The following is a 24,985-nucleotide window of genomic DNA, read 5'->3' as shown; positions in this document are numbered from 1 at the left end:
AATCTGAGAGGTACGAGGTGTGGCGCACGCTTTCAGAAGTCTTAAAAGAGCAACACTCAGATGTGGAAACTACTGAACCACCAAAAAAGAAAATCAACCTTCTGCTGGTGGCATCTGACTCAGATGATGAAAATGAACATGCGTTGGTCCGTTCTGCTTTGGATAGTTATCGAGCGGAACCCATCAACATGGACACATGCCCTCTGGACTGGTGGTTGAAGCATGAAGAGACATATGAATCGTTAACACATCTATGTCTTGCAATGCCAGCTACAACAGTGCCATGTGAACACCTGTTCTCACTTTCAGGTGAAATTATAAACAAGAAGCGGGCAGCATTGTCTCCTGCAAATTGTAACCAAACTTGTTTGTATAAGCGATTGGCTGAAGTAGGACCCAGTGGACTTGTAGGCTCTAAAGTTATACATATTTTTATTTTTGAATGCAGTTTTTTTAGTACATAATTCTACATTTGTAAGTTCAACTTCCATAATAAAGAGATCGCACTACAGTACTTGTATTAGGTGAATTGAAAAATATTTCTTTTATTTTTCACAGTGCAAATATTTGTAATAAAAAATATAAAGTGAGCACCATACACTTTGTATTCAGTGTTGTAATTTAAATCAATATATTTGAAAGTGTAGAAAACATCCAAAAATATTTAAATGTTATTCTATTATTATTTAACAGCATGATTAATCACGCGATTAAAAAGATTAATATTTTTAATCAGCCCTACTAATTATACCTGTGCAAAACCAAGGCATTTATCTATGCCATGCCAAGAGTCCTAGACCACTGTGATAAGAGGTAATTCAACCAATCACTACCCTTACTCTACATTGGTTGCATGAAGGAGATGGCACATATGAAGGATTACTTGGCCCAACTGCCACACCCGTGGCTACTAGTGAGAAACAAATGACTCTGCAAATCGGAACGCAACTTGAACATAAGGAACAGCAGAATTGGGATTGTGTGTATATTCCTAGGTCAGCAACTATTCCTTCACTCTGGGAATCTATTTTTGGTATAATTTTAATCAGGACTTCTGATGCCATGAGGCACCACATTAAATAATGTTTTGAGAAAAATGCATCTACATTAAAGTTAACAATGACTTAACACAGCTAAGCAGTGTAGTAATGCTTTTTTGTTGGACTCCAGTCACAAATGTTCACAAAATCTACTTGCTAAATCAAGAGAAATGAATTTGATATGCTAAGTTGGGTTTAGCTATCATCTTTTTCTCTTAATTTCTTCCATTTTATTACTGTTCTACCACATGGATTCCCTGCAGATTTGGTTCTGTTGCTCCATGCACATTCTGCCCTGCTTCCTTCCCTCTTGGAATACTCCATAACCACCTGTTCTCAACCTGACTCCAGTGAACATACTGCCCAATTTCCTTCTTTTCCAATTGGCAGCTCTTGGTCCCCCTCTGATTGACAGCTCCCAGTAGTGTCTGTCTAGTCCAATCCTGCTGTTAGCCCACATTCCTGAGTGCAGTATGTGTGTCTTCTGAGTCCTAGAAGAAGCCCCGCGGGGGGGGGGGGGGGGGGGGGAGGAGGAACACCACAACCAGGGACAAAGGAGTTAAAGAGATGTCAGGAGTCCAGTCCTGAAAACACCAGTTAGCCTTTTGACCACTTGTCTGACTTTCGTATTGGCATGTTCTTACTAAAGTTTTATGAGAGGATGGCACCAATACAAGGGAAGACTGCATAGAAGCACTGGGTTCGATGCCTGACTGTGTTCCAGAGCATACCTTTTCGGGCATGCTGCTACCCTTTTCAACTGAGGCTCAAGAGGATTTGTGGCTCCTGAAAAAGGACCTGGTGATGGAGACCTATATCTCTTCCCGGTGTGGACTCTGTTCTTTCCTTCCCTATCCCTTGAGATTTTCATCAGATCCTTAGAGGCAGCTATTTCAACTCTATAAGTAGAGGAGCCAACAAGAGCCCTTTTAGATGAGTGCTCAGAAATTTCTCCTGCCCCAGCCATCTCAGGGTTTCAAGAAGGATGTTTTAACCTCTCCAGCAGGACCACTTTCAGGCAAGCCTCCCCAGATCTTTGGTTTCTCTTAAAAAATAATTTACAGATGACATTTCTCGGTTATCTGCCTCTCACCCAGACACAGTAAGCATCTGGTATACCCATCATTTAGAGGTATTACTATCTCACATGAAGGGCAATTCCTAAAGCCTGGAGACTTGTGTTCTGTCATTATGACCAATCAGATAACCAGGACAGATGCTCAGGCAAAATAAAATTCCTTCTTGATGAAGAAGAAAGGAAATGCCATCAAAAATTATACACTGATCACCAGCTATTAAGTCTCTATTTACAAAACAATGGGTAAATGACACACAGTGAGGGAAGAGGCTCACACACTGCAAGACACGGGGTGGTGAACTGAGGGGAAGTTGGGATCACCGCACATTTTATGCCTTTGGCTAGAGGTACAAGGAAACTCACTCTGCACACAGGGCCTGAATGGACACTGCAGGGTAAAAGAATGCAAACAGGATTGTATTGAGTGTGTGCACATCAACAGTGGAATATATACAGACAAGCACTTGAAGAATTGAGGGACAATGGGGCCTGCTCTGTCCTTTATGCCCTTCGGTAGGGGGACATGCAAGGATATTTAGGACACAGGTGAAGCCACAACAGACATTATTGGCCAAAAAAATTTGATCCTGTCCACATGGTGGACCATGCACCCAATAGTGGAATTCATGTAAACAATTTCTCAAAGAGGAACCATAACTTTCACTTGAATTGCTCTGCATAGTTTTTCTGCATTTACCATCAGAATATTTTTAACTTTTTTCCTGTTCTATACTCACCTCTGATGATTTTCTCCCTAACAATAAGTATGTAGCTGTAATTTCATCATACTTCATTTTACTAAGGGATTCTTGAATTTCTTCTTGAGAGTATCCCATTCCAACCATAATATCTGAAAGGAGGGAAGGAGTTTGTAAGTCACAATATGCTTTAACAGATACACTGATTGTTTCCATATTCAAAAAACCTATTTCTAACAATGGAACAAAACATCTAAATGTGGGAACAATGTCTATTAGATACTAATAATAAAGTTGTTTTTCAAATACCTAAATATACATATTAAGCACAGATCAGATCTGACTATACAGTACATGAACTCATAACACTGCAAGTTAAATGCAGACATACTGGAAAACACTGAATTACCTATTCTCTTCTGGTCTGAGATGTCTAGCTCTGGTTCAACAAAAGGTTTTAGCTCATCATCTTCATGCCCGGCATTGATCCACCGGTCCTTCATGATTTGCTACAAAGATAGGTTGCTTAGTAGTGTAAGATATTTACTTGTAAACGAAACAAGACACTGAAAGGTCAAAGTCCCATCTATCAAAAATGTATGGCACTGAAGAACTGAAAACAAGCAAATCCAGACTTGGGTTTAAAGAGGTATGTCCCTTGCTTCCTCTTCTAATTCTACCCACCATTCTTTTCCAGAAAGCTCCAAATAATTCCTAACTCATATTTGAAACTAGCCAGCCTTATTGCCAGTCCTCTTCCCTCTCCTCCCTGGAGTTGTGCTCCTAGACAGACTACTTCCCATCAGCTGTATTCCAGCATAAAGGTCAAAGTTAAGTACTAGTATGGAGAGATTGGTTGCAGTGAGAGCACAGGGAGGAGAGTAGTTAAAGACTTCTTCCAGACAAGAATCTGTATGCAGGAAACCATCCTAATCCAGGAAATCTTCACTGGATTTTGTACACTAATGCCCTCTTTCAGCCACAAAACCTCTTGCAGACTTCACCATTTTAAATATTACTCACTTGGGAACTAGACAGTTCTCAAGGAGTTAAATTAAAGCATAAAGTATTGATCAAGAATACAAAAGAAAAAGAGGAGCAGACAAAAGAAAGCACTTGTTTAAAAGTATTATGGTTAAGAAAATCCAAACTGAGATTTTAACCCTTCTCTAATGTTGCACTATTTAGGAAGTCACAGATATTACTGTACTCCAACAGTCTTTCATAGGAATGTACTAAAATGCAAGCCATGCCTAGCCATAGTGCACTACTTTTGAAGGTAGTAATCAGTAACTCCTCCTCATGTGATTACTCTATACATCTTCAAGATACCTTACTGTAGAATACTACGGTACATTTTGAAAGTCCAAAACTACAGTTTACAATAGTGATACTATTGTGCTTTGGGTTATTAGCTTTTAAGGAAACAAAGAAAAAAATCAAGTTTTCAAAGATGTGCGCTCTTAAGTGACTTCCCAACGTAGGCATGAAAACAACTGATGTGTATTCAAATTAGGGTTGCATGCACGAAACCCCAATTTCTTCACGCATTATGGATTTGCCCACTTAATCCCAGGTGCATGCTCAGAGTACACATGTAAGTAGGCAACCATCTAAGAGTTTGCGTTGGATTGCATACGCACAGAAAAAAAAACTTTCTTCACTGCACTGAGAAACTGACTTGAGGGAACAGGTGCAACTTTGCCATATTTGTGCCCAAAACTCACACTAGAACTCTTAAGGCACCAAATATCAATTGAAGTTAAATACCTGCTAATGGGGGAGGGGAATAGCAAGTATTAGTGGTACAAATGAAGCTTGGTAAATCACCTTTAATTACTATTTTGTCTGAAAGTATTTTATTCATGCTATTACCTCTAGAGTGCCTCTTTTAGTTGGGTTTAGCACCAGAAAACGTTTGAGGAGGTTTTCACAGTCTGTTGACATGTAGAAAGGGATCCTGTATTTTCCCCTTAGTACTCTTTCTCTCAGTTCCTTGGGAGAAAGGAAGAGAATTATAAAAAGTCTGAGGCATAGTTTAAAATACTGTTGTTGAATTATTACAACAGTTAGTAGAGTAAGTAATATACCTTTAAGTTCTGTCCATCAAAAGGAAGAGATCCACTAACAAGAGTGTAAAGAATAACACCTAAACTCCAAACATCTACTTCAGGTCCATCATATTTCTTGCCTTGGAAGAGCTCTGGAGCAGCATATGGTGGGCTGCCACAAAATGTGTCCAGTTTATTTCCAACTGTAAACTCATTGCTAAAACCAAAGTCTGCTATTTTAATGTTCATATCTGCATCTAGCAATAGATTTTCAGCCTGGGAGGAAGAAAAGAAAAATACTATGTTGTGTAAATTTCAGATTTTTCTACAAAAGCTATTGTTCAATTTTTTATTCATTCTTAAAGGAAAAAGCCAAAAGTGTACTAAAATTGCTTTTTTATTGAAAATAATAAAACATCTTAACAAAATTAGTAATTTTCATATTTATTTTAAAATCTCACCAGATTTATGGCACCTGTTACACTAAATAAAGCTAGTCACATGTATCATCCCTTTGGTTACTTCATGAAAAACTATTTGGTATTTCTGTAACTTTAATGTTTCCATGTAAAAAGATGAAAATGAAACTGCATCTCTCTTAAAACCTACACTTTTATCTGGTAAATGCTTACAAAAGTTTGTAGTACATAAAATCTCTACTATAAAGTGAAGATAAGATTTATGAAATGTGCCACACTTCGGTTGCAAGTAATAGCAACCTTATACAGTTATAGTATAAGGAATGGAGCAAGCTCTCTCATAATGCCACACCAACTCGTGCCAAACCTAAGAGAAGCCACCCCATCCATGATGGTGGGGTTTTTTGGGTTGTCTACTAATATCGGCAACAAGAATCACCAAGGATTTTCACATCTGCTATCCAACTGTAATGTTTTTTATCATTACCAAACTGAGCAAGATTTCAATTAGTGACAAAGAGGTCAGAGGCTCCACTTCTCATATGCCATCCAAATCCTTACATTAAGATGTATCTCATCATCTCCTCCACCCCCAATTTTTTTTAAAAAAGAAATAGCTCCATATTTAATATATTTTAATAGCATTTGAAACATCCTGTAAGCCATAGAAAAGATTTAAAACTCTAAATCTTATAGGCACAAAGAACGAAACTATTGCACACAAACTTTGGTTGGGGTTTTTTCTACTCACCTTGAGATCTCTATGAACAATATGTTTTTGATGGCAGTACTGCACTGCAGATACTATCTGGATAGAAAACAGGCCCAATTATATAAGTGACACCTCAAAGAAACAGATGTGTAATCAGAAATTTCAATATGAGTTGTTAAAATTGACAAGTTTTTATGCATTCAAAGCCATACAACCAACCACCACAATGGTCACCACATTCAGAGTAAAGTTAATAAAAGTGTAATTAAAAATAAACTTATTATTCAACATACTGACTTCTGTTACACTTTGAAAGGACTTCATTGTTTCTGCATGGCTGATTATCGAAGCAGGGCAGGCTCACCTTTTATTAAGGTCACGGAAAGGTTTTCATTTCATGTCTTTACTCATTCACAACTTTCTGAAATTTTCAATATGGGACTGAAATTTTTCAGTCTGTGCCTGAAGATTTTTTTTTTTTTAAAGATACTTTGGGGGGAAACGGTTCAGCGATTTGAGTGAGAGAAACAACTTGTGTGATAAGTTAGTAGGGAGTCATAAGTTACTGAAGGTTTGTGCATCATGAGCCAGGCAAGGATCTGAGCACACCTTACCTCATTTACTTTGCACTTTATGCAATGAGTAGCAAACTAAAGGGAATGTGAAAGAACTCTGGTCTTGTTCAGTGTACTTTTAGGTGTATTTCATACAATAATTTCATGACCACATTTCTCAAATACAGAATATTTTTTTCTGCAACTTTGCATGGTGGATCATATAAGGTCACAGTGAATGACTTAAATAAGGCATTCGGGGACAGTGGCATTCACAGAGTAGTACTCTAATATAAGCTGTGACGTATGTATGTAAAGCTGTAGAAAAAATTGTACATTACACTGTCTTATTTGACACACAGTATATGATCATGTAATGAAACACTATCGTAATGCACATGAACATCGGGTCAGAATTAAGGTTGGACGTGCAATCAACTTTGCATAGCAACACTGAAAGGTCATGAAACATCAATCTTTATATTCTTTTAATTTTTTTATGAGCAAGTTTATTAGTAGGTTTCATTTGAGAAGATCACCAATTTTAAAAAGGTGAAGTAATGTTAAACTTTGTAATTCATTGCCAGTTTTCACATCAGAACAGGACAATTCCGCTATAGCTGGGTAATAGTCCAATGCTCTGCGTATGACCATGCAAACAGAGTCAAGAAAGAATTTTCTCTTATTTTTTCAGTGTTCAGAATGGTAACTCAAGGTTATTTGCAAGCATGTTAGAGTAAAAATTCTTCATGTCTAGACTAGATCTGTTTGCATTTTACACTTAAATGATAGGTGTTTCATTCTGGTATTCAAATGAAAATATGTCGTGTCTGTATTATAAATTACAAGAACATAAGAATGGCCATACTGGGTCAGACCAAAGGTCTGACCAGCCCAGTATCCTGTCTACCGACAATGGCCAATGCCAGGTGCCCCAGAGGGACTGAACCTAACAGGTAATGATCAAGTGATCTCTCTCCTGCCATCCATGTCCACTCTCTGACAAATAGAGGCTAGGGAACACCATTCCTTACCCATCCTGGCTAATAGCCATTAATGGACTTAACAAGTTCTCTTTTAAACCCTGTTATAGTCCTAGCCTTCATATTTATGTATATCAGACAACAGCTTGGAAGCAGATGTTCTATAAAAAGGTTAACTACACAGTCACTTGTTTATTTTTCATTTACTTCTTTTATTTCCTTCTGTATTTGTCTCCCTCATTCTGTGTTCCTTTTTCTATAAGTATAGACTTTTTTATAATGCTTATTAATTTATGATCAGCTTTCTCCTCACACCCCATCCACCTGTCTACCTTCTTCTCTTCCTCTATTACTCTAGCACCACAAGCCCCAGTCAGAGCTCTACTATATTTCTCACCTCCCCAAACCATCCCCAGAAACCCTAGGTCTTCAGGGCCATCAACATGACTAGTATCTCATGAGCCTCTCACTTGAATAGCGTGCAGAGACAGAATATGGTCTGATTGCTACGCCATCCTCAACTGGAAGCAAACGTCACTTCTGATCCCAAATGGTCATAGAAACAACATGTTGATCATGAGATTTTCATTGCTGACATTTCTGTACTAGCTGATGCACCTGTAGACAAATTTAGGGGCTGAAACAGTGAAGCAACAGCTAAGAATGGAAAGGAAAGGGGAAAAGGGCAGGCATGGGAAAGGAAAGGAAAGGAAAGGAAAGGAAAGGAAAGGAGACCAACAGTATGAAGGAAAAGAACACAAATTCAATGAAGAACTGTACCAAAAATGTTTTTATTTATAATTTTCTCTGGGCTGGGTCCCTTTGTTTATCTCATTGGTTTCCTTCTCCCTTCTGTTCGCATTATGAAGTTGGTGTCTCAGTCTGAAAAATCTACCTAAATTGTGGAGCTGTCACTAGCAGTTGATTTCTTACTTGTCTGATACATACTGCACTGCTGATTTAATTTGTGGAGGTTTTTTATAGGCCTAAACAGTTACAAATCTGCCCTGACATCTGCCCAATTCCAAATATCATTATGGATAACAAACAATTACTCATCTTCTCGTAACTGTTGTTTTTTGAGATGTGTTGTTCACATCCATTCCAATCAGGTTGTGGTGCACACAGAGTCATCGGAAAGTTTCCCTTAGCAGCTCCCGTTGGGTGGGCTGTGGAGCCCCCTGAAGTGGCACCAGATATAGGACCCCGTGCCTCCTCAGTTCCTTCTTGCCAGCTACTCTGACAAAGGGGTAGGCAAGTGGGTATTGGTATGGACATGACCACCACATCTCGGAACAACAGTTACGAGAAAGTGAGTAACAGTTTTTTCTTCGAATACTTGTTCTTGTCAATTCCAATCAGGTGACTCCCAGGCTCCACCCTGGAGGTGGGATTGGAGTTAAGGAATCAATCACTGACTGGAGCACCACTCTGCCAAATGCTGCAACATCTCTGCTGTGCTGGGTGATAGCATAGCAAGAGGTGAACGTATGCACTGAGGACCAAGTTGCTGCTCTGACAATTTCTTGTATCAGGACCTGAGCCAGGAATGCCGCTGACGAGGCCTGTGCCCTCTTAGAATGTGCTGTAAGTGCTGGGGCCGGGACCGTGGCCAGTTTGTAATGTGTGCAGATGCATTCAGTGATCCAGGAAGATATTCCTCGAGATGAGACCGGGAGCCCTTTCATCCGGTCTGCTACCGCCATGAACAGCTGGTTCGACTGCCTAAACAGCTTTGTGCATTCGATGTAGAACGCTAGCGCCCGCCAAACATCTAATGAGTGCAGCCTCTGCTCTCGACTACTGTGATGAGGCTGAGGATAGAAGACAGGTAGAAAAATGTCTTGGCTAGTATGGAAGCGTGACACTACCTTGTGAAAAAAGGCTGGGTGAGACCTGAGTTGCACCTTATCCTTGTGGAAGACTCTGCAGGGTGGATTGGAGGTAAGGATCTTTAATTCTGACACCCTCCTAGCTGATGTAAAGGCTACCTTCCATGACAGGTAAAGGAGTGAGCAAGTCGCCAGAGGTTCAAAAGCCCCCCACCCCCCCATGAGCATGGCGAGGACCAGGTTAAGGTCCCACACAGGAACAGGCTGTTTAATTTGAGGATGTAGCCGTTCCAGACACTTGAGAAAACGTCCTACCGGTGGGGGTGGCGAATATGGAGCATTTGGATGCTGCACGGTGGAAGGCCAAGATAGCAGTGAGATGTACCCTGATGGATGACGCTGCCAGGCCTTGGTGTTTCAGGTGCAGAAGGTACTCTAGAATAAGTGATACAGGTACCTGGAGTGGAGGTGTGTGCTGTTGGGCACACTAGCAAGTGAACCTTTTCCACTTAGCTAGTTAAGTGCCTCTGGTGGATGGTTTCCTGTTGCCAAGTAGGACCTTTCTTACAGGTTCCAAGCACAGAAGTTCCATGGGGTTTAACCATGAAGCTTCCACGCCATGAGATGGAGGGACTGGAGGTCTGGGTGGTGAAGGTGACCGTGGTCTTGAGTGATCAGATCGGGGTAGAGTGGTAATGCAATCAGGGCGTCCACTGACAGCTCCAGAAACATGGTGTACCAGTGTGGTCGAGGCCATGCTGCGGCCACCAGAGTTACCTCCGCTCTGTCCCTGCAGACCTTGAGAAGTACCCTGTGCACGAGAGGGATCAGTGGAAAGGCATATAGCAGTCTGCCTCCTAAGGGTAGCAGAAACGCTTCTGTGATTGAGCCAGGGCTGTGACTCTGGAAGGAGCAGAACATTGGGCACTTTCTGTTGCTCTGGGTGACAAACAGATTGACTTCAGGAAACCCCACCTTTGGAAGGTGGAGTGTATGACATCTGGACAGATTGACCACTTGTGATTAAGGAATGATCTGCTGAGGTGATCTGCTAGTTCGTGCTGAACTCCTGGGAGATAGGACACCTCCAGGTGAATGGAGTGGGCGATGCAGAAGTCCCATAGAAGGAGGGCTTCTTGACACAGGGGGAAGGAATGGGCTCCACTTTGCTTACTGATGTAAAACATGGCAGTGGGGTTGTCAGTCATCACTGCCAAGCACTGTCCTTGCAGCCGGGCCTGAAAAGTTTGGCATGCTAGTCGTACTACCCTGAGCGCCTTTATATTGATATTAAGGGAGAGCTCATCCTGTGACCACAGGCCCTGTGTTTGGAGATCTCCCAAATGCGCACCCCAACTCAGAACTGACGTGTCCATTACCAGGGTCAAGGAGGGCTGGGGGCTGTTGAAGGGGACTCCTTCACACACCGTCCGAGGGTTGAGCCACCATTGGAGGGACTCTAATATGTGCTTTGGCACCTTCACCACTGAGTCCAGGCTGTTGCGTCCTGGGCGAAGGCAGACGTGAGCCACGCTTGCAAGGGTTTGAGACTCAGTCTGGCATGCCAGACCACCTAAGTGCAGTAGTGGTCGGGTACTGCTGGAGGCCTTAAATAATATCTGACATGGCTTGGAATCGGGTCTCTGGTAAAAATGTCCTTGCCTGTACCGAGTCCAGCACTGCTCCAATGAACTCTATTCTCTGGGTCAGAGACAAGGTTGACTTGTTCACATTGAGGAGGCGGCCCAGTCCTCTGAAAGTGGATCTGACTAAATGGACCTGAGATTCCACCTACTCCCTGGTGCACCCTTTGAGCACCAGTCGTCGAGGTATGGGTATACGTGCACCCACCTCCTCCAGAGGAAGGCTGCTACGACCAACATGCACTTGGTGAACGCTCGACCGAATGGGAGGACCGTGAACTGATAACGTTTGTGGTTGCCCACAAATCGTAGGAATCGTTTGCGTGCAGGCCGAATGGCTATGTGAAAGTACGCGTCTTTCATGTGGAGGACGAAGTACCAGTCTCCCGAATCCTGGGAAGGGATAATTGTGCTCAGGGAGACCATGCAGAACTTCAACTTCACCTTGAATTTGTAGAGTCCTCGCAGGTCTAGAATGGGTCTGAAGCCCTCCTCCCCTTTTGCCCTGAGGATTAGGAAATAGTGGGAATAGAATCCCTTGCCCAAAAGCTCCTGAGAAATCTCCTCCACTGTTCCTATGGCGAGGAGCACCTGCACGTCCTAGATAAGGAGTTGCTTGTGAGCAGGGTCTCTGAAGAGGGACAGGGAAAGGGGGTGAGAGGAAGAGCAGAATTGGACAGAACATTCCACTTCTACCATGTGAAGAACCCAGTGGTCCGATGTTATTTGGGACCAAGCATGGCAGAAGTGGGATAGACAATTCATGAAGCAATGGGAAGGATCTGGTGTCGTGGTAGGTGTGCTGTCCTCAGGCTCGCCTTCAAAAGGCCTGCTTACAGCCTGACGAAGGTTGGGCTTTGGCCCTGCCCAGAAGGGGGACTGGAAAGTTTGTGCCTGCCGTTCCCGCCCCTATAACTATAAAAATCCTGCCGCGGCCGAGGAGGATATGGGCGCTGCTATTGCCGTTGGGGCTTGAAATGTTTTCACTGGGTTTCTGAGTGCATGCCCAACAATTTCATAGTTGCCCGGGAGTCCTTTAAGCTGTGCAGAAGTCTGTCTGCTCCGAAAATAACCCTGCGCTTTCAAACAGTAGGTCCTGCAGGGTTTGCTGCACCTCCAGGGGCAACCCGGATGCATGAAGCCATGAGCTCTTCCTCATGGCTATTCCTGAGGAAAGAGTGCGGGCAGCCGAGTCCGCAGAGTCCAACGAAGCCTGCAAAGAGGTCCGCGGCACTGCCTTCCCCTCATCAATAATAGCAGAGAACTCGGCTCTGGAGTCTGGTGGAATCAGCTCCTTGAACTTCAACGCAGAGTCCCATGAGTTGAAGTTATATCTACTGTGGAGGACAGTTTGCTGGTTGGTTTTACGCAACTGCAGCTGAGGATACCTTCCTGCAGAAAAGGTCCATCCTTTTCGACTCTTTGGATTTAGGGGCCAGCCCCTGCTGCCTGTCTCTCTTTCTGATTAACTGCTGACACTACCAGAGAACATGGTTGTGGGTGAGAGAACAGATACTTGTACCCCTTACAGGGGATGAAGTATTTGCGCTCCACACCTCTGGCAGTAGGCGGGATTGAAGCCGGGGTCTGCCACAGAGTCTTAATATTGCTTGGATCGCTTTTATTAGTGGCAGAGTTACCTGGGATGGTCCTTCTGGAGGGAGGATGTCAACCATGGGGTCCTTGGGTTCGACCACTTCCTCTGCCTGTAATCCCATGTTGTGGGCAATCCTCTGGAGAAGTCCTTGTGGGCCCTGTGGTCAACTGGAGGAGGGCCTGAGGTTGAAGCTCCTGCCATTGCCTCGTCCGGGAACAAAGATGAAGAGGCCAGAGGCGGAACGGGGTCCTCCTGGCCCTCCGGCTTCCTGACCTCCTCTTGGTCAGTATCTGGGGCCTCTGTAGCTACCGTAGCCATGGTGGCGGTAGCCTGACTTTGCAATGGGTCTTGCCTCTGCAGCGATCTGGGAGGCTTGTGCCAAAGTGGCCTCAGATCCCCAGGGCATAGCCCGGTCCTTGGCTGGCTGGGGTGGTTGGTGCTCAGAGGCCACCGAGCGGGAGCCCCTAGAAAAAGAGCCTTGGGCCTGAGGGTAAGGCCAGGGGGTCCAAAAGGGCCATTGTGCTGGAGGCTGTCACTGGGGGAGTGCCATGCCATTGGTGCCTACCTCCGTTGCTTGTCAGATCTGTGTTGGCTTCAACAGGAATAGAAGGAATCACTGAGTCTGATGAGATGGATCTCCACTGTGATGACCACGGTGGAGCCGAAGTGTCCTGTGCTATGGACTAGTGCCAAGTTGATGATGCGGGGGACCGGTGTCAAGGCGCTCGTGCCAGGAATCTGGTGCCGTCCTCTCTCGGAGCCGGGGATAGGTGCCGCGCCATCCTCTGTGCCAGGGAAGGGGAGCAACATCCTGCTAATGCTGGGGAACCCCGCACAGAATCCAGAGCAGAAGAGCGGTGCCTTGGAGATGATGATCTGGAGTGGGGGCCGAGGCAAACGGTGCCTGACAAGAGAGGGTGAGTGCTGCATCATGGTCTGCTTGTCTCTAGACAGCACCAGAGCTCATCTCTGACCACCGGGGGCTGAGGAGCCGTCATGGCAATTAAATCTCTGGCAGCTGCAAAACTGTCCAGGGTGGAGGGTAGCTCCAACTCCTCCACCTGGCGCTGCCCATCTGAGGAGTTGCTGGACTCCGGACTAGACATTCACCTCAGGCAAACTGAAGTCAACGGTGCCAACTCTTGCTGCTTGGGTGCCGGATGCTCCTCCAAGGGACGCACCAGTGCAGCACCTGCGGGTCCAGCTGCTTTCAGCACTGGGGACCGCCCCCTGTCGGCTTTTCTATGCCGCTTGTATGGCACCGGTGAATGCGAGGGATGCTGGGTTGTCTCCTCAGCATGTGGTGCCGGAGAGTGCCAGTTACGAGGGTCTCAGACTAGAGTCCTTCCTTGGCATTCTGTCACGTACTGATGCTCCGTACGGACGCGCTCAGTGCTGGGTCCTGGTGGTCCACAGCAGACTGAGGACGAAGAGAGGATTCCATGAGCAATTGCCTAAGTTGGAAATCTCGCTCCTTTTTTGTCCTGGGGCGCAAAGCCCTGCATATCTTGCACCTTTCTGCCTTGTGTGCCTCCCCCAGATGCTTCAGAAACGAGTCATGGAGGCCACACATTGGCATAGGCTTACTGCAGGTTCTGCAGGGTTTAAAGCTTTGGGCTTGCGGCACGCCCCGGTGCCCAAGAGTTGGGGGCGTTGGGATTGGGGAAACCCTGCTCCCAAACCTTACTATATATACACACTATGTACTAACAATAACTACAACTAAACTAAACTAACCTCGCTATGTAAAGAATGCTAAGGGAAGCGCTTGCTAGGCAAGAGATCGCAGATCCAATGACCGTCACTGGTGGTAAGAAGGAACTGAGGAGGTGCAGAGTCGGCAGAGTCCTATATCCACCACCATGAAGGTGCTACTCCAGGGGGCTTCACAGTTGACCCGATGGGAGCTAAAGGGAAAAGTTTCCGACGACTGTGTACGTGGCGCGCACACTCCTAACTGGAATTGACAAGAACAAGCACTCAAAGAAGAATATTAACAAACAGCCCTGCTTCTAGAGTTTCTCAGAGAAGAGGCAGAAAGATTAACGAAAGCTACTTTCTAACAAACTAATGCAGGCGAGGAGTAGTCCGGGGGCATCAATTACCTAATTTGCTCGTTTCCCAAAAGGCACAAACTTGGGTTCCTTTTTTTTCATTAATTTTTATTCATACATCTCACACATTGGAGAATTTTTCTGCTGAGGAAGGATGATCAGAGCAGACTATCAACCCAGAGGCCTGAGGGTAGGGCAAGGGGAAGTAAATTGTATAAAGAATCCAAAACATCTTTAAAGTGCAAATATTTGCTCTCTGAGGCACAAAAGCAGCTTAAAATGGAGAGCAGCAGAGCATGGTTATATTTTTGGCATTTGCACACTTTCATACTTCACCTGTTAAACATGCGTTCTATGCATAATACATAAGCTATTTACTGCAGCATAATCAGCCATGGCCACACTTTTTCAAAGTAGAAGAAAAACCTGGATGACAGCAAGGAAGTTGAGCATGTACCAAAATATTGCTCTTATTATCCTGTGCCCCCAAATGACAGTGCCATGATGGAAAATGCTCACTCAAAAGGACTATATGATTAGTAGAACATTCTAAAAGTTGCTGTATACCTTCAGGTTTTTTTTAAAATACTATGAGACAGGTTTCTAGAACTGGAGTTCAGTGACCTCTGTTTTATAAACTCTTTGGGGAAAGAGTGGCTTGGTTCAAATTCCCTTTCAGAGAAGTCAGTGGACTTGAATAAAATAACTGGGATTGAAGGGTCAACTGTATACAACATTGTAGATGAAGTAATAAAACATGTAAGTACTGTGACAGAACTTTTGAAAAAAAAAAAATCTCCTGATTAAGAACAATAGCCATGGGGAAGAGTGAACATACTGGTGAAGCAGATCTGACCGCTGAAAATTAGTATTAGGCATGCCAGTGGGTAGAAAATTCCCTGATCCTTTTGAATCTTAGAAAAACTTTATTTAAATTACTGGGTTTGCATTTGAAGGATAACCTTTCGGATTTAAAAAAATGGTACAGCCCAATATCTGAGATGGGAATGACAACTCCAGAAGCTAATATCATTGAGACTGTAAGGGACAGAGGGCAAAAGCAACACACACAAAAACTCTGAATTTGAAGGGGAGATTTTTCTGTCTTCCTGAATTTAAGCATAGGAACCTGGAATACAGCCTGTCAAACAAAAACAATACACGCCAGGGTTTTGTGAATGAGTGGCAGAAATGGCTCTTAATGCCTGTCAATCTGCACACTACTCAAAGAATATCTTCTGGGATGTGATGTCTGCCAGCTGGATCTTGCAAAAGATTAAGGAGGATACTGCAAGACTTAGGGAGGATTCAAATGAAAAGAGAAATAGTGCTTTCTTTTATTGATTTTATTTTTGCCTCCTTATAATGGAAGCTGTCCTAAATAATACTGCCCTTTTTTCCTATTGTTTATTGCGACTGTCACATTTACTTTAGTGAGGTTACTGTTTGTATCAGTTAAACTTCTCTGCACAGTACATTTCCACAGAAACATATTACACACATTCAAATATTAGATACAGGGAATAAGCGAGTTATTCCTACTTTTCCACTATTTCCCAAATAACTAATGGTGGACACACTATTCTATTCAAGACAGAACAGACAAGCATAAAGGTGTCCATTTATGTTACGAGATTTACTTCATGCAAAATGTCCTTAACATAATTGAAACATTAGATTGTATGTAAAATTATATGATTTTCTTCAACAGCTGTGCTTGTTCCCTCTGTGCTATCAGATTTTTAAAATGAAGTTAACTCCTGATCTTTCTTCTTAGATCACTGTCCACAGATGGTATGCCATGGAATAGATCATCAACAAAAGCTGGTAAGGAAAATAAAGACTGGGGAATAACAGTACATTTGCAAATAAGTTTTCAGTTTATTATCCATATTCATTATTGTTTATGATGTCATTTATGTCATGTTTTCTGGCACATGAACTGGACTAAACATCACATGCTGTACTGCTGACATCCCTGTCCTTAATTGTCATATATAATTTAGCACTCTAGATTCACTTTTTACAGGAATCTACTAGTTTTGCTGTTATTTAATGCAACAAAAAGTCAGCAACAGAGCGTGCTTGAAAGCACCCATGGGAAAGCTCACTGTCAACTGTTTTTTAATGCTAAAGTTGAGGATTTAAGAGCTGTTAGTCTATCATACATACCTGTCTAAATTTAGCTCTTGCTTCCTTTTCCTTCATTCTTCCATGTGCAACAAGATAGTCAAATACTTCACCTGCAATTGAAACATATCAAAGATTAAATGAGAACTGTTGAATATTTTAAAATACTAGCTAGTTAATTTCAAAATCTAGGGTTAGTTTCGTAAATGTAAGAGTAACATATATTGTATGAGCTACATAAATGTCAAAATTTGAGCTAAATTTGAGATTTCAGTTAGAATGATTTTTCACATGAATAAACAATCATAACAGGGACTAACTTTTCATTTTTGCAAAAGGTTCATAGCAAGAGCCCAGAAGAGTGATTTACTATGATGTAGTAATTTCACTGAGAAAAGAAAAACTTTAAAAAGAACTAGCTGGGTGACCGAATGTAGGCAAAATACTTGTTTTCAATCATTTATGGTAGAAAATGAGCAGCATGCCTTTCTTTACAAAAAAAAAAAAGTCCTGAATTCCTTTCAGATTTCCATTAGAAAAATATCTGCTGTATCACAGAGATGACTGTCATAAGCCTCATCTACAGTACAAAAATGTTTAAAGGATCTTGTAAATATGGTTGTAGCCTCAGAGTGTTATAATATAGTTAATCTAAGTGTACAAAAATTATATTACAATGATGCAAATCCCTGTTTCAACCTGTGGTTGAAATAAAATGGGGTCTTTATTATAAAAACCATCCAGACTGATGTGATGAAGAAAGCCAGAATTTAATCATCATATATATAAGACATTGAAGAAAAGCATCCTGGCATAACAGGTCCTTGGAAGACTTCCAAAATGTGAACGAAACAATGCAACATGTCAAGGGACATTTGAAGGACATAGTACTGAAGAAAAATTGAAAAGGGCTGCATTTTTAAACAGTCAATTAATGTCTGGCATTTTATAACTAGCCTCCTTGACTAGTTTTTAAATGTTGCTATCCATCCAGTGAAATATCGACTTGTTTGTCACAGTGTGACTTAAATGTTTTTCTACTGAAAAACTGTAAGCATTAGATATGGAAGAGGTAATGCTTCCACATACATAATTAGGTCTTTAAGTACAAATAAATCATTTCATTTAAATAATCTAAGATTTTAGGAGTTCAAAGATCAAATCACTATTTTAATATTTATATACTCTCAGATAAGTTAGAGAACATTTTTCACATTATGACTTCAAAAAAGGAAAAATATATAATTAAAAGTACTTTTAATTTTGAAAAAGTCACAACCTGGAATCAACTCAAACTGATTTAAGTACAGAATGCACAACAGACACTACAATAAAGAACACAACATCTGACAAAAGGAGTTTGCGTGAATGGTTTGATAAGTTTGCATCTTCTGAACAGATTTTTTTTTTATTTCCAGAGTAGCAGTTAAAATACAACAGTCAGTGATAACTCCCTGAAATATATCTTACAGCTATTTCTTTTTAAAGTATTAGTAAATAAAAATTCATAGAAATGCAGGGGATCAGACAAAGAAAAATTCCAACCCTGTTTATCGGAAATGTTTCAGGAATATAAAAAGCAGAGAAAAACAGTAGTTCAAATAACCGAGGGACTTACTGAATATTTAACTTAAGTTGAGACAGATGACTAAAATGTAGATAAAGGGGAATTTTCGGAATGGAATCCATATTGGGGCACAGTCATCTGCTATTATATTTTCATGTAGCATATTCCATAAGTATATAATAGTACTAATGGCTTCTGTGCCAAACACACAGGTCTCTCATTTCAGCTAAAAGGAGCGTCTCAGGCCTGGTCTACACTACAGAATTAGGCTGATGTAAGGCAGCTTACGTTGACCTAATTATGTCAGTGTGTCTACGCTACAGCCTTGCTCCTATGGATGTAAGTGTCCTAATACACCGACATAATAATTCCACCTCCATGAGAGGTGTAGGACTTACACTGGTGTAGTTAGGGCAACGCAGTGCCCGTATAGACACTGCAGGTTACTTACATCTGCTGTTAGCTGTCATTCTTGTCAATTTCACAGCTCCCTGTTGGAACTGTGAAATTGACAAGAAAGCCGGACTTACAGCTTGGGCTGTCACCCCAGGGCAGATGGAGGGCTCCAGCTAGAGCCCAGCTGCCCCCGGCTCTCTGCTCTCAGTAGCACTACTGCCTGGGCTCCTGGCTCCCCACTGGGAGCCCAGTAGTCGGGTAGCCAAGAGCCTGAGGGTGCAGCTGGGCTCCTGGCAGGGAGCAGGTAGCCAAGAGCTAGGGGGGACAGAGGGGAAAGCTGCATGCGGAGCTGAGAGCCCATCCTCTCAGTCCTCCACACTACGCCTCTTAAGTCAGTGGAAGTACTCCTTTTGAGGATGTGCACCACCAACAGAAGGAAGTTAGTGCGGACACGAACCACAGCAGTAATTACAACGGTAGGTATAAGTTGAGCTAACATAGATCGACTTAAGTTTGTAGCGTAGACATGCCCTCAGTTATCTGTAGTAGTTTTAGGCCTTTATCCTCTGCAAGCCAGTCACTAGATGGCAGTATTACCTTACTTTTAAGTCAAAAACTATCGAAGAAGGGAGAGGTGCACACACACTAGCATGCTCCATGTGCAGAGGTCAAAAAAGCTAACAACGTTAGGAACCATTACGAAAAGGATAGATACTGCATACAGTGTGTCCCATCTCAAAAATATATATATATTTTGGTATTGGAAAAAGTACCAAATAGGGCAACAAAAATGATTAGTGGTATGGAACAGCTTCCATATGAGGAAAGATTAAAAAGATGAACTGTTCAGCTTAGACTGTGGGGAGATATGATAGAAGTCCATAAAATCATGAATGAGGTGGAGAAAGTGAATAAGGAAGGGGTTATTTACCCCCTTCAGATAACACATGAACTAGGGATCATCCAATTAAATTAACAGACAGCAGGTTTAACAAACATAAGGAAGTGCTTCCTAACACAATGCGCAGTCAACCTGTGGAACTCAGGGCCAGGGATGTTGCAAAACCCAAAAATGTAACTGTGTTAAAAAAAGAAGCAGATAAGTTAATGGAGGATAGGTCCATCAATGGCCATTAACCAAGATAGTCAGGGATGCAACTCCATGCTCTGGGAATCTCTAAACTTCTGACTGATAGAAGCTGGGACTTGAGAATAGGTCACTTGATAAACTATCCTGTTCTGTTCATAGAATCATAGAATATCAGGGTTGGAAGGGACCTCAGGAGGTCATCTAGTCCAACCCCCTGCTCAAAAGCAGGACCAATCCCCAATTAAATCATCCCAGCCAGGGCTTTGTCAAGCCTGACCTTAAAAACTTCTAAGGAAGGTCACTTAGAAGTTCACTCCCTATGAAGTATCTGGCACTGTCTACTATCAGAAGACAGGATACTGGGTTAGATGGACCATTGGTCTGACCCAGTTTGGCCGTTCTTATGCCCTTCCCTACCATTAGTCCCAGTTAGACAACTAGAAAACTAGTTATGCATCTATGGAGCCTAGGAATTCAAATATAACAGCTAGAACACAGTTTATATTCGCAAAAAGAAAAGGAGTACTTGTAGCACCTTAGAGACTAACCAATTTATTTGAGCATAAGCTTTTGTGAGCATCCGATGAAGTGAGCTGTAGCTCACGAAAGCTTATGCTCAAATAAATTGGTTAGTCTCTAAGGTGCCACAAGTACTCCTTTTCTTTTTGCGAATACAGACTAACACGGCTGTTACTCTGAAACCTCTCCTTACAATGTGTATGATAATCAAGGTGGGCCATTTCCAGCACAAATCCAGGTTCTCTCACCCCCCCCAACCCCCCGCCACACACAAACTCACTCTCCTGCTGGTAATAGCTCATCCAAACTGACCACTCTCCTTACAATGTGCATGATAATCAAGGTGGGCCATTTCCAGCACAAATCCAAGTTTAACCAGAATGTCTGAGGGGGAGGGGGCTTAGGAAAAAACAAGGGGAAATAGGCTACCTTGCATAATGACTTAGCCACTCCCAGTCTCTATTTAAGCCTAAATTAATAGTATCCAATTTGCAAATGAATTCCAATTCAGCAGTTTCTTGCTGGAGTCTGGATTTCAAGTTTTTTTGTTGTAAGATAGCGACCTTCATGTCTGTAATTGCGTGACCAGAGAGATTGAAGTGTTCTCCGACTGGTTTATGAATGTTATAATTCTTGACATCTGATTTGAGTCCATTTATTCTTTTGCGTAGAGACTGTCCAGGTTGACCAATGTACATGGCAGAGGGGCATTGCTGGCACATGATGGCATATATCACATTGGTGGATGTGCGGGTGAACGAGCCTCTGATAGTGTGGCTGATGTTATTAGGCCCTGTGATGGTGTCTCCTGAATAGATATGTGGGCACAGTTGGCAACGGGCTTTGTTGCAAGGATAGGTTCCTGGGTTAGTGGTTCTGTTGTGTGGTATGTGGTTGTTGGTGAGTATTTGCTTCCGGTTGGGGGGCTGTCTGTAGGCAAGGACTGGCCTGTCTCCCAAGATTTGTGAGTGTGTTGGGTCATCCTTCAGGATAGGTTGTAGATCCTTAATAATGTGTTGGAGGGGTTTTAGTTGGGGGCTGAAGGTGACGGCTAGTGGCGTTCTGTTATTTTCTTTGTTAGGCCTGTCCTGTAGTAGGTGACTTCTGGGAACTCTTCTGGCTCTATCAATCTGTTTCTTCACTTCCGCAGGTGGGTGTTGTAGTTGTAAGAATGCTTGATAGAGATCTTGTAGGCGTTTGTCTCTGTCTGAGGGGTTGGAGCAAATGCGGTTGTATCGCAGAGCTTGGCTGTGGACGATGGATCGTGTGGTGTGGTCAGGGTGAAAGCTGGAGGCATGTAGGTAGGAATAGCGGTCAGTAGGTTTCCGGTATAGGGTGGTGTTTATGTGACCATTGTTTATTAGCACTGTAGTGTCCAGGAAGTGGATGCCTTGATTCTAGCTATAGTTACAAACAGCGGAAAACACTGAGAAAATGTTCACATTTGCTCAAAAATTCGGAATTAATTATTCAAAAGGGGGAGTCAGTGGAGGAACTTAAAGAGGGGGTTACAGACACAAGGTGGGTGAGATAATATCTTATTGGACCAACTTCTGTTGGTGAGAGACAATTTTTTGAGCTTTCACAGCTCTTCAGGTTTGGGAAACGTATTCAGCGTCACAGCTAAATACAAGGTGGAACAGATTGTTTAGCACAAGTAGTTAAATTTTTCAAGGGACCATTCAAGGTGAAGAGGCCCATGTGGCTGTCAGAATGAAGAGTCCAGAAGATTTTGGTAACTGCGGATCTTACTTTAATTTAAAAGGGCCACTTTAATCAGGATAGTCCATATGTCACCAACATTCAAAAACAAGAAGTGCAATGTTGAAGTACTGGTTATTTAAAATGCAAGGACAAATAGATTTGCTACACTTTTCCACCTGAATGTTATATGCTATTACTTCATACAATACTACATCTGAATATATACTTAACTTTACCAAATACCACATCAATGAAACCAACTGTCATACCAATTCCTGCCTATTGTGAATATCCTTATTTTGCTATTACCACTATGATGGACTGACTGATCAATGAAAATTATGAAAAAAATTCCCTCTGGATTTCAATAAAGCTTGGCTTACTTAAAAAATTGCACAGCTTTAAGAAAATGCCTCCCAAAAAATTAACATTTCACCTGAAATGTTGCACTATCATGAAATCAATGTTTCTTGTTTTAAGGAATATTACAAAAGAAAACTTTAATACCATTTGGCAATTTCTTTACATTTGTATCACATAAAAGGAAAATACTTACCCCCACTTGCATACTCCATGATTAAGTAGAGAGTTTTTTCAGTTTCAATTACTTCAAATAACTTCACTAGAGGAAAAAAGAGCAGTTATTTACTAAAAGATTACAACCAATTATAGGAGTCTAGTTTTCTGTTAGTCTTTGTGGAAGATTCTCTCAAAGTAGACTACTGCTGCTTGACAATATCAAAACAACTTTTCTCAAAAGCAATTATTTCCATTTCATGCTTCTAAATGGAAAAACTGAAATGCTTTATTAGTAGTTTGCAGTCTGGGTCAAACTTTTATGAATGTACAATTCTGGCTTGGAACACCCTCAGTTTAGGGTCAAGTGAAAAAAAATCAATTAATTTAAGCATAGCTCCCAAAAAACAAAGTACTGGGTAACAGTAATTTGTATACATTATATACAGGGTACGTTGTTGCCTCAACTATTGTCTACAGAATCTGAAGACAATACTGTATCACTTTAAATTAATTTTACATTCTGAGTGCTCTCTCCTCTCCCATGGGAGTAGGTTTTTTTAAATTTTATTTAAGTGAAAGTTGGCTTCTGGAGCACAATTATGCAGCAATTTTCAGTCCTTTGTGTGACTGCATAATCACATTATTCATGGGGTCCCAGGCAATAAGTATTCTTTTTTCTCCTCTTTAAAAACCACTTCTCAGATATAGTGGTGCATCAGCGTGGCAAGGCAAGTCTATGCAGCCAATGAAATGCCCTTACGTTAAAGCACTTATCTCCCTATCACCACTTTAAGTGGGCTCCATGATGCAGAACCTTCATTACACTTGTATACCACTGCTTTAACTTAAAACAAACCAACAAAAAAACCTGTAACTAATCTTTCCATAATTGTTGTTCCTTGAGATATGTTGCACGTCCGTTCCACTGTAGCCATGTGCATCCTCCAGTGCACAGTTGGGGAGTTTTTCCCTTAACAGTTCCCATCAAGGTGGCATGAGTGCCCTCAAGTACCTTGCATGCAGGTATAAAAGGCCAAGCTGCCCCGACCCCCCCTCCTCAGTTCCTTACTCTAGAAAGACTCTGATAGAGAGGGGAAGGAGGATGGGTCATGGAAATGGACACCATTTCTGTAGCTGTAGCTCACGAAAGCTTATGCTCAAATAAATTGGTTAGTCTCTAAGGTGCCACAAGTACTCCTTTTCTTTTTGCGAATACAGACTAACATGGCTGCTACTCTGAAACCTTCTTGTAACTGTTGTTCTTCGAGATGTGTTGTTCATGTCCATTCCAATCAGGTGTGCGCACGCGCACACATGCACAGTAGCCAGAAGACTCTTTCCCAAAGCAGCCTCCCTCTGGTTGGTTGGGACACCCCCTGGAGTCACGCCTTCATGGTGCTCAATATAGAGCCCTGACGACCCGCCACCCCCTCAGTTCCTTCTTGTTGGCTACTCCGACAGAGTGGAATGAGGGTGGGTATTGGAATGGACATGAACACCACATCTCGAAGAACAACAGTTACGAGAAGGTAACTGTTTTTTCTTCTTCGAGTGCTTGTTCATGTCCATTCCAATCAGGTGACTCATAAGCCCAAGTTTAGGTGGCAGGGTTGGAGTCTTCCACTTATTGGAGCACTACTCGTCCGAACGCCGCATCGTCTCTGGCCTGCTGGGTAATCGCACAGTGCATGGCGAAAGTACGGATGGAGGAGCATGTCACCACCCTGCAGATTTCCTGAGTGGGAACCTGAGCCAGGAATGCTGTTGAAGAAGCCTGCGCCTGGTGAAGAGCTCAGTGATTGGAGGTGCAGGAACACCTGCCAGGTTGTAGCACTTATGAATACAGGACACTATCCATGATGAGATACATTGTGACAACACAGGCTGACCTTTCATTCTGTCCGCCACTGACACGAATAACTAGACTGATTTTCTCAATGGTTTCATTCTCTCGATGTAAAAGGCTAGTACCCTGCAGACATCCAGAGAGCGAAGCCTCTGCTCCCTGCTGCTGGAATGAGGCTTAGGGTAGAATACCAGGAGAAAGATGTCCTGGTTGATTTGAAACTGTGACACAACCTTTGGGAGGAAAGCAAGTATGTGGCTCTCAGAGGGTTTTCTGCTGCCAAGGAGGACCTCTCTAACCTGGTCTGAACAGGGAAGCTCCATTAGGTTCAACCATGGAGTTTCCACACTGTGAGGTGAAGCGACTTGTGATTTGGATGTTGAAGATGACTGTGATCTTGTGTCAGAAGGTCCAGGATGAGCGCCAGGGTGATTGAGGATTCCACAGACATGTCTAGGAGAGATGTGTACCAGTGCTGATGGGGCCAGGCTGGTGCTATCCATATGACCTGAGCTTATTCTCTCCGGATCTTGAGCAGAACCTTGTGAACGAA

The 24,985-nt window shown here is 42.5% G+C and overlaps 1 protein-coding gene across 10 annotated transcripts in view; it reads right to left on the bottom strand.

Moving 5' to 3' along the window:
* The window catches only part of MARK3 (microtubule affinity regulating kinase 3), a 111,258-nt gene that overhangs the window by 41,930 nt on the left and 44,343 nt on the right, over positions 1-24,985 (bottom strand). For all 10 annotated transcript variants that reach the window (XM_084632630.1, XM_084632626.1, XM_084632628.1 and 7 more), the window contains 7 exons: positions 22,624-22,689; positions 16,834-16,904; positions 6,038-6,094; positions 4,907-5,143; positions 4,692-4,811; positions 3,226-3,325; positions 2,856-2,968 (listed from right to left, as the gene is read on the bottom strand). In XM_084632630.1, coding sequence (XP_084488756.1) covers positions 2,856-2,968; positions 3,226-3,325; positions 4,692-4,811; positions 4,907-5,143; positions 6,038-6,094; positions 16,834-16,904; positions 22,624-22,689 — 764 coding nt within the window. The remainder of the gene's footprint in view (positions 1-2,855; positions 2,969-3,225; positions 3,326-4,691; positions 4,812-4,906; positions 5,144-6,037; positions 6,095-16,833; positions 16,905-22,623; positions 22,690-24,985) is intronic.

The sequence above is a fragment of the Lepidochelys olivacea genome (assembly GCF_965140295.1).
Source record: "Lepidochelys olivacea isolate rLepOli2 genome assembly, chromosome: 6".
Classification (NCBI taxonomy): Eukaryota; Metazoa; Chordata; order Testudines; family Cheloniidae; genus Lepidochelys; species Lepidochelys olivacea.
This window is presented reverse-complemented; position numbering and strand designations above follow the sequence as displayed.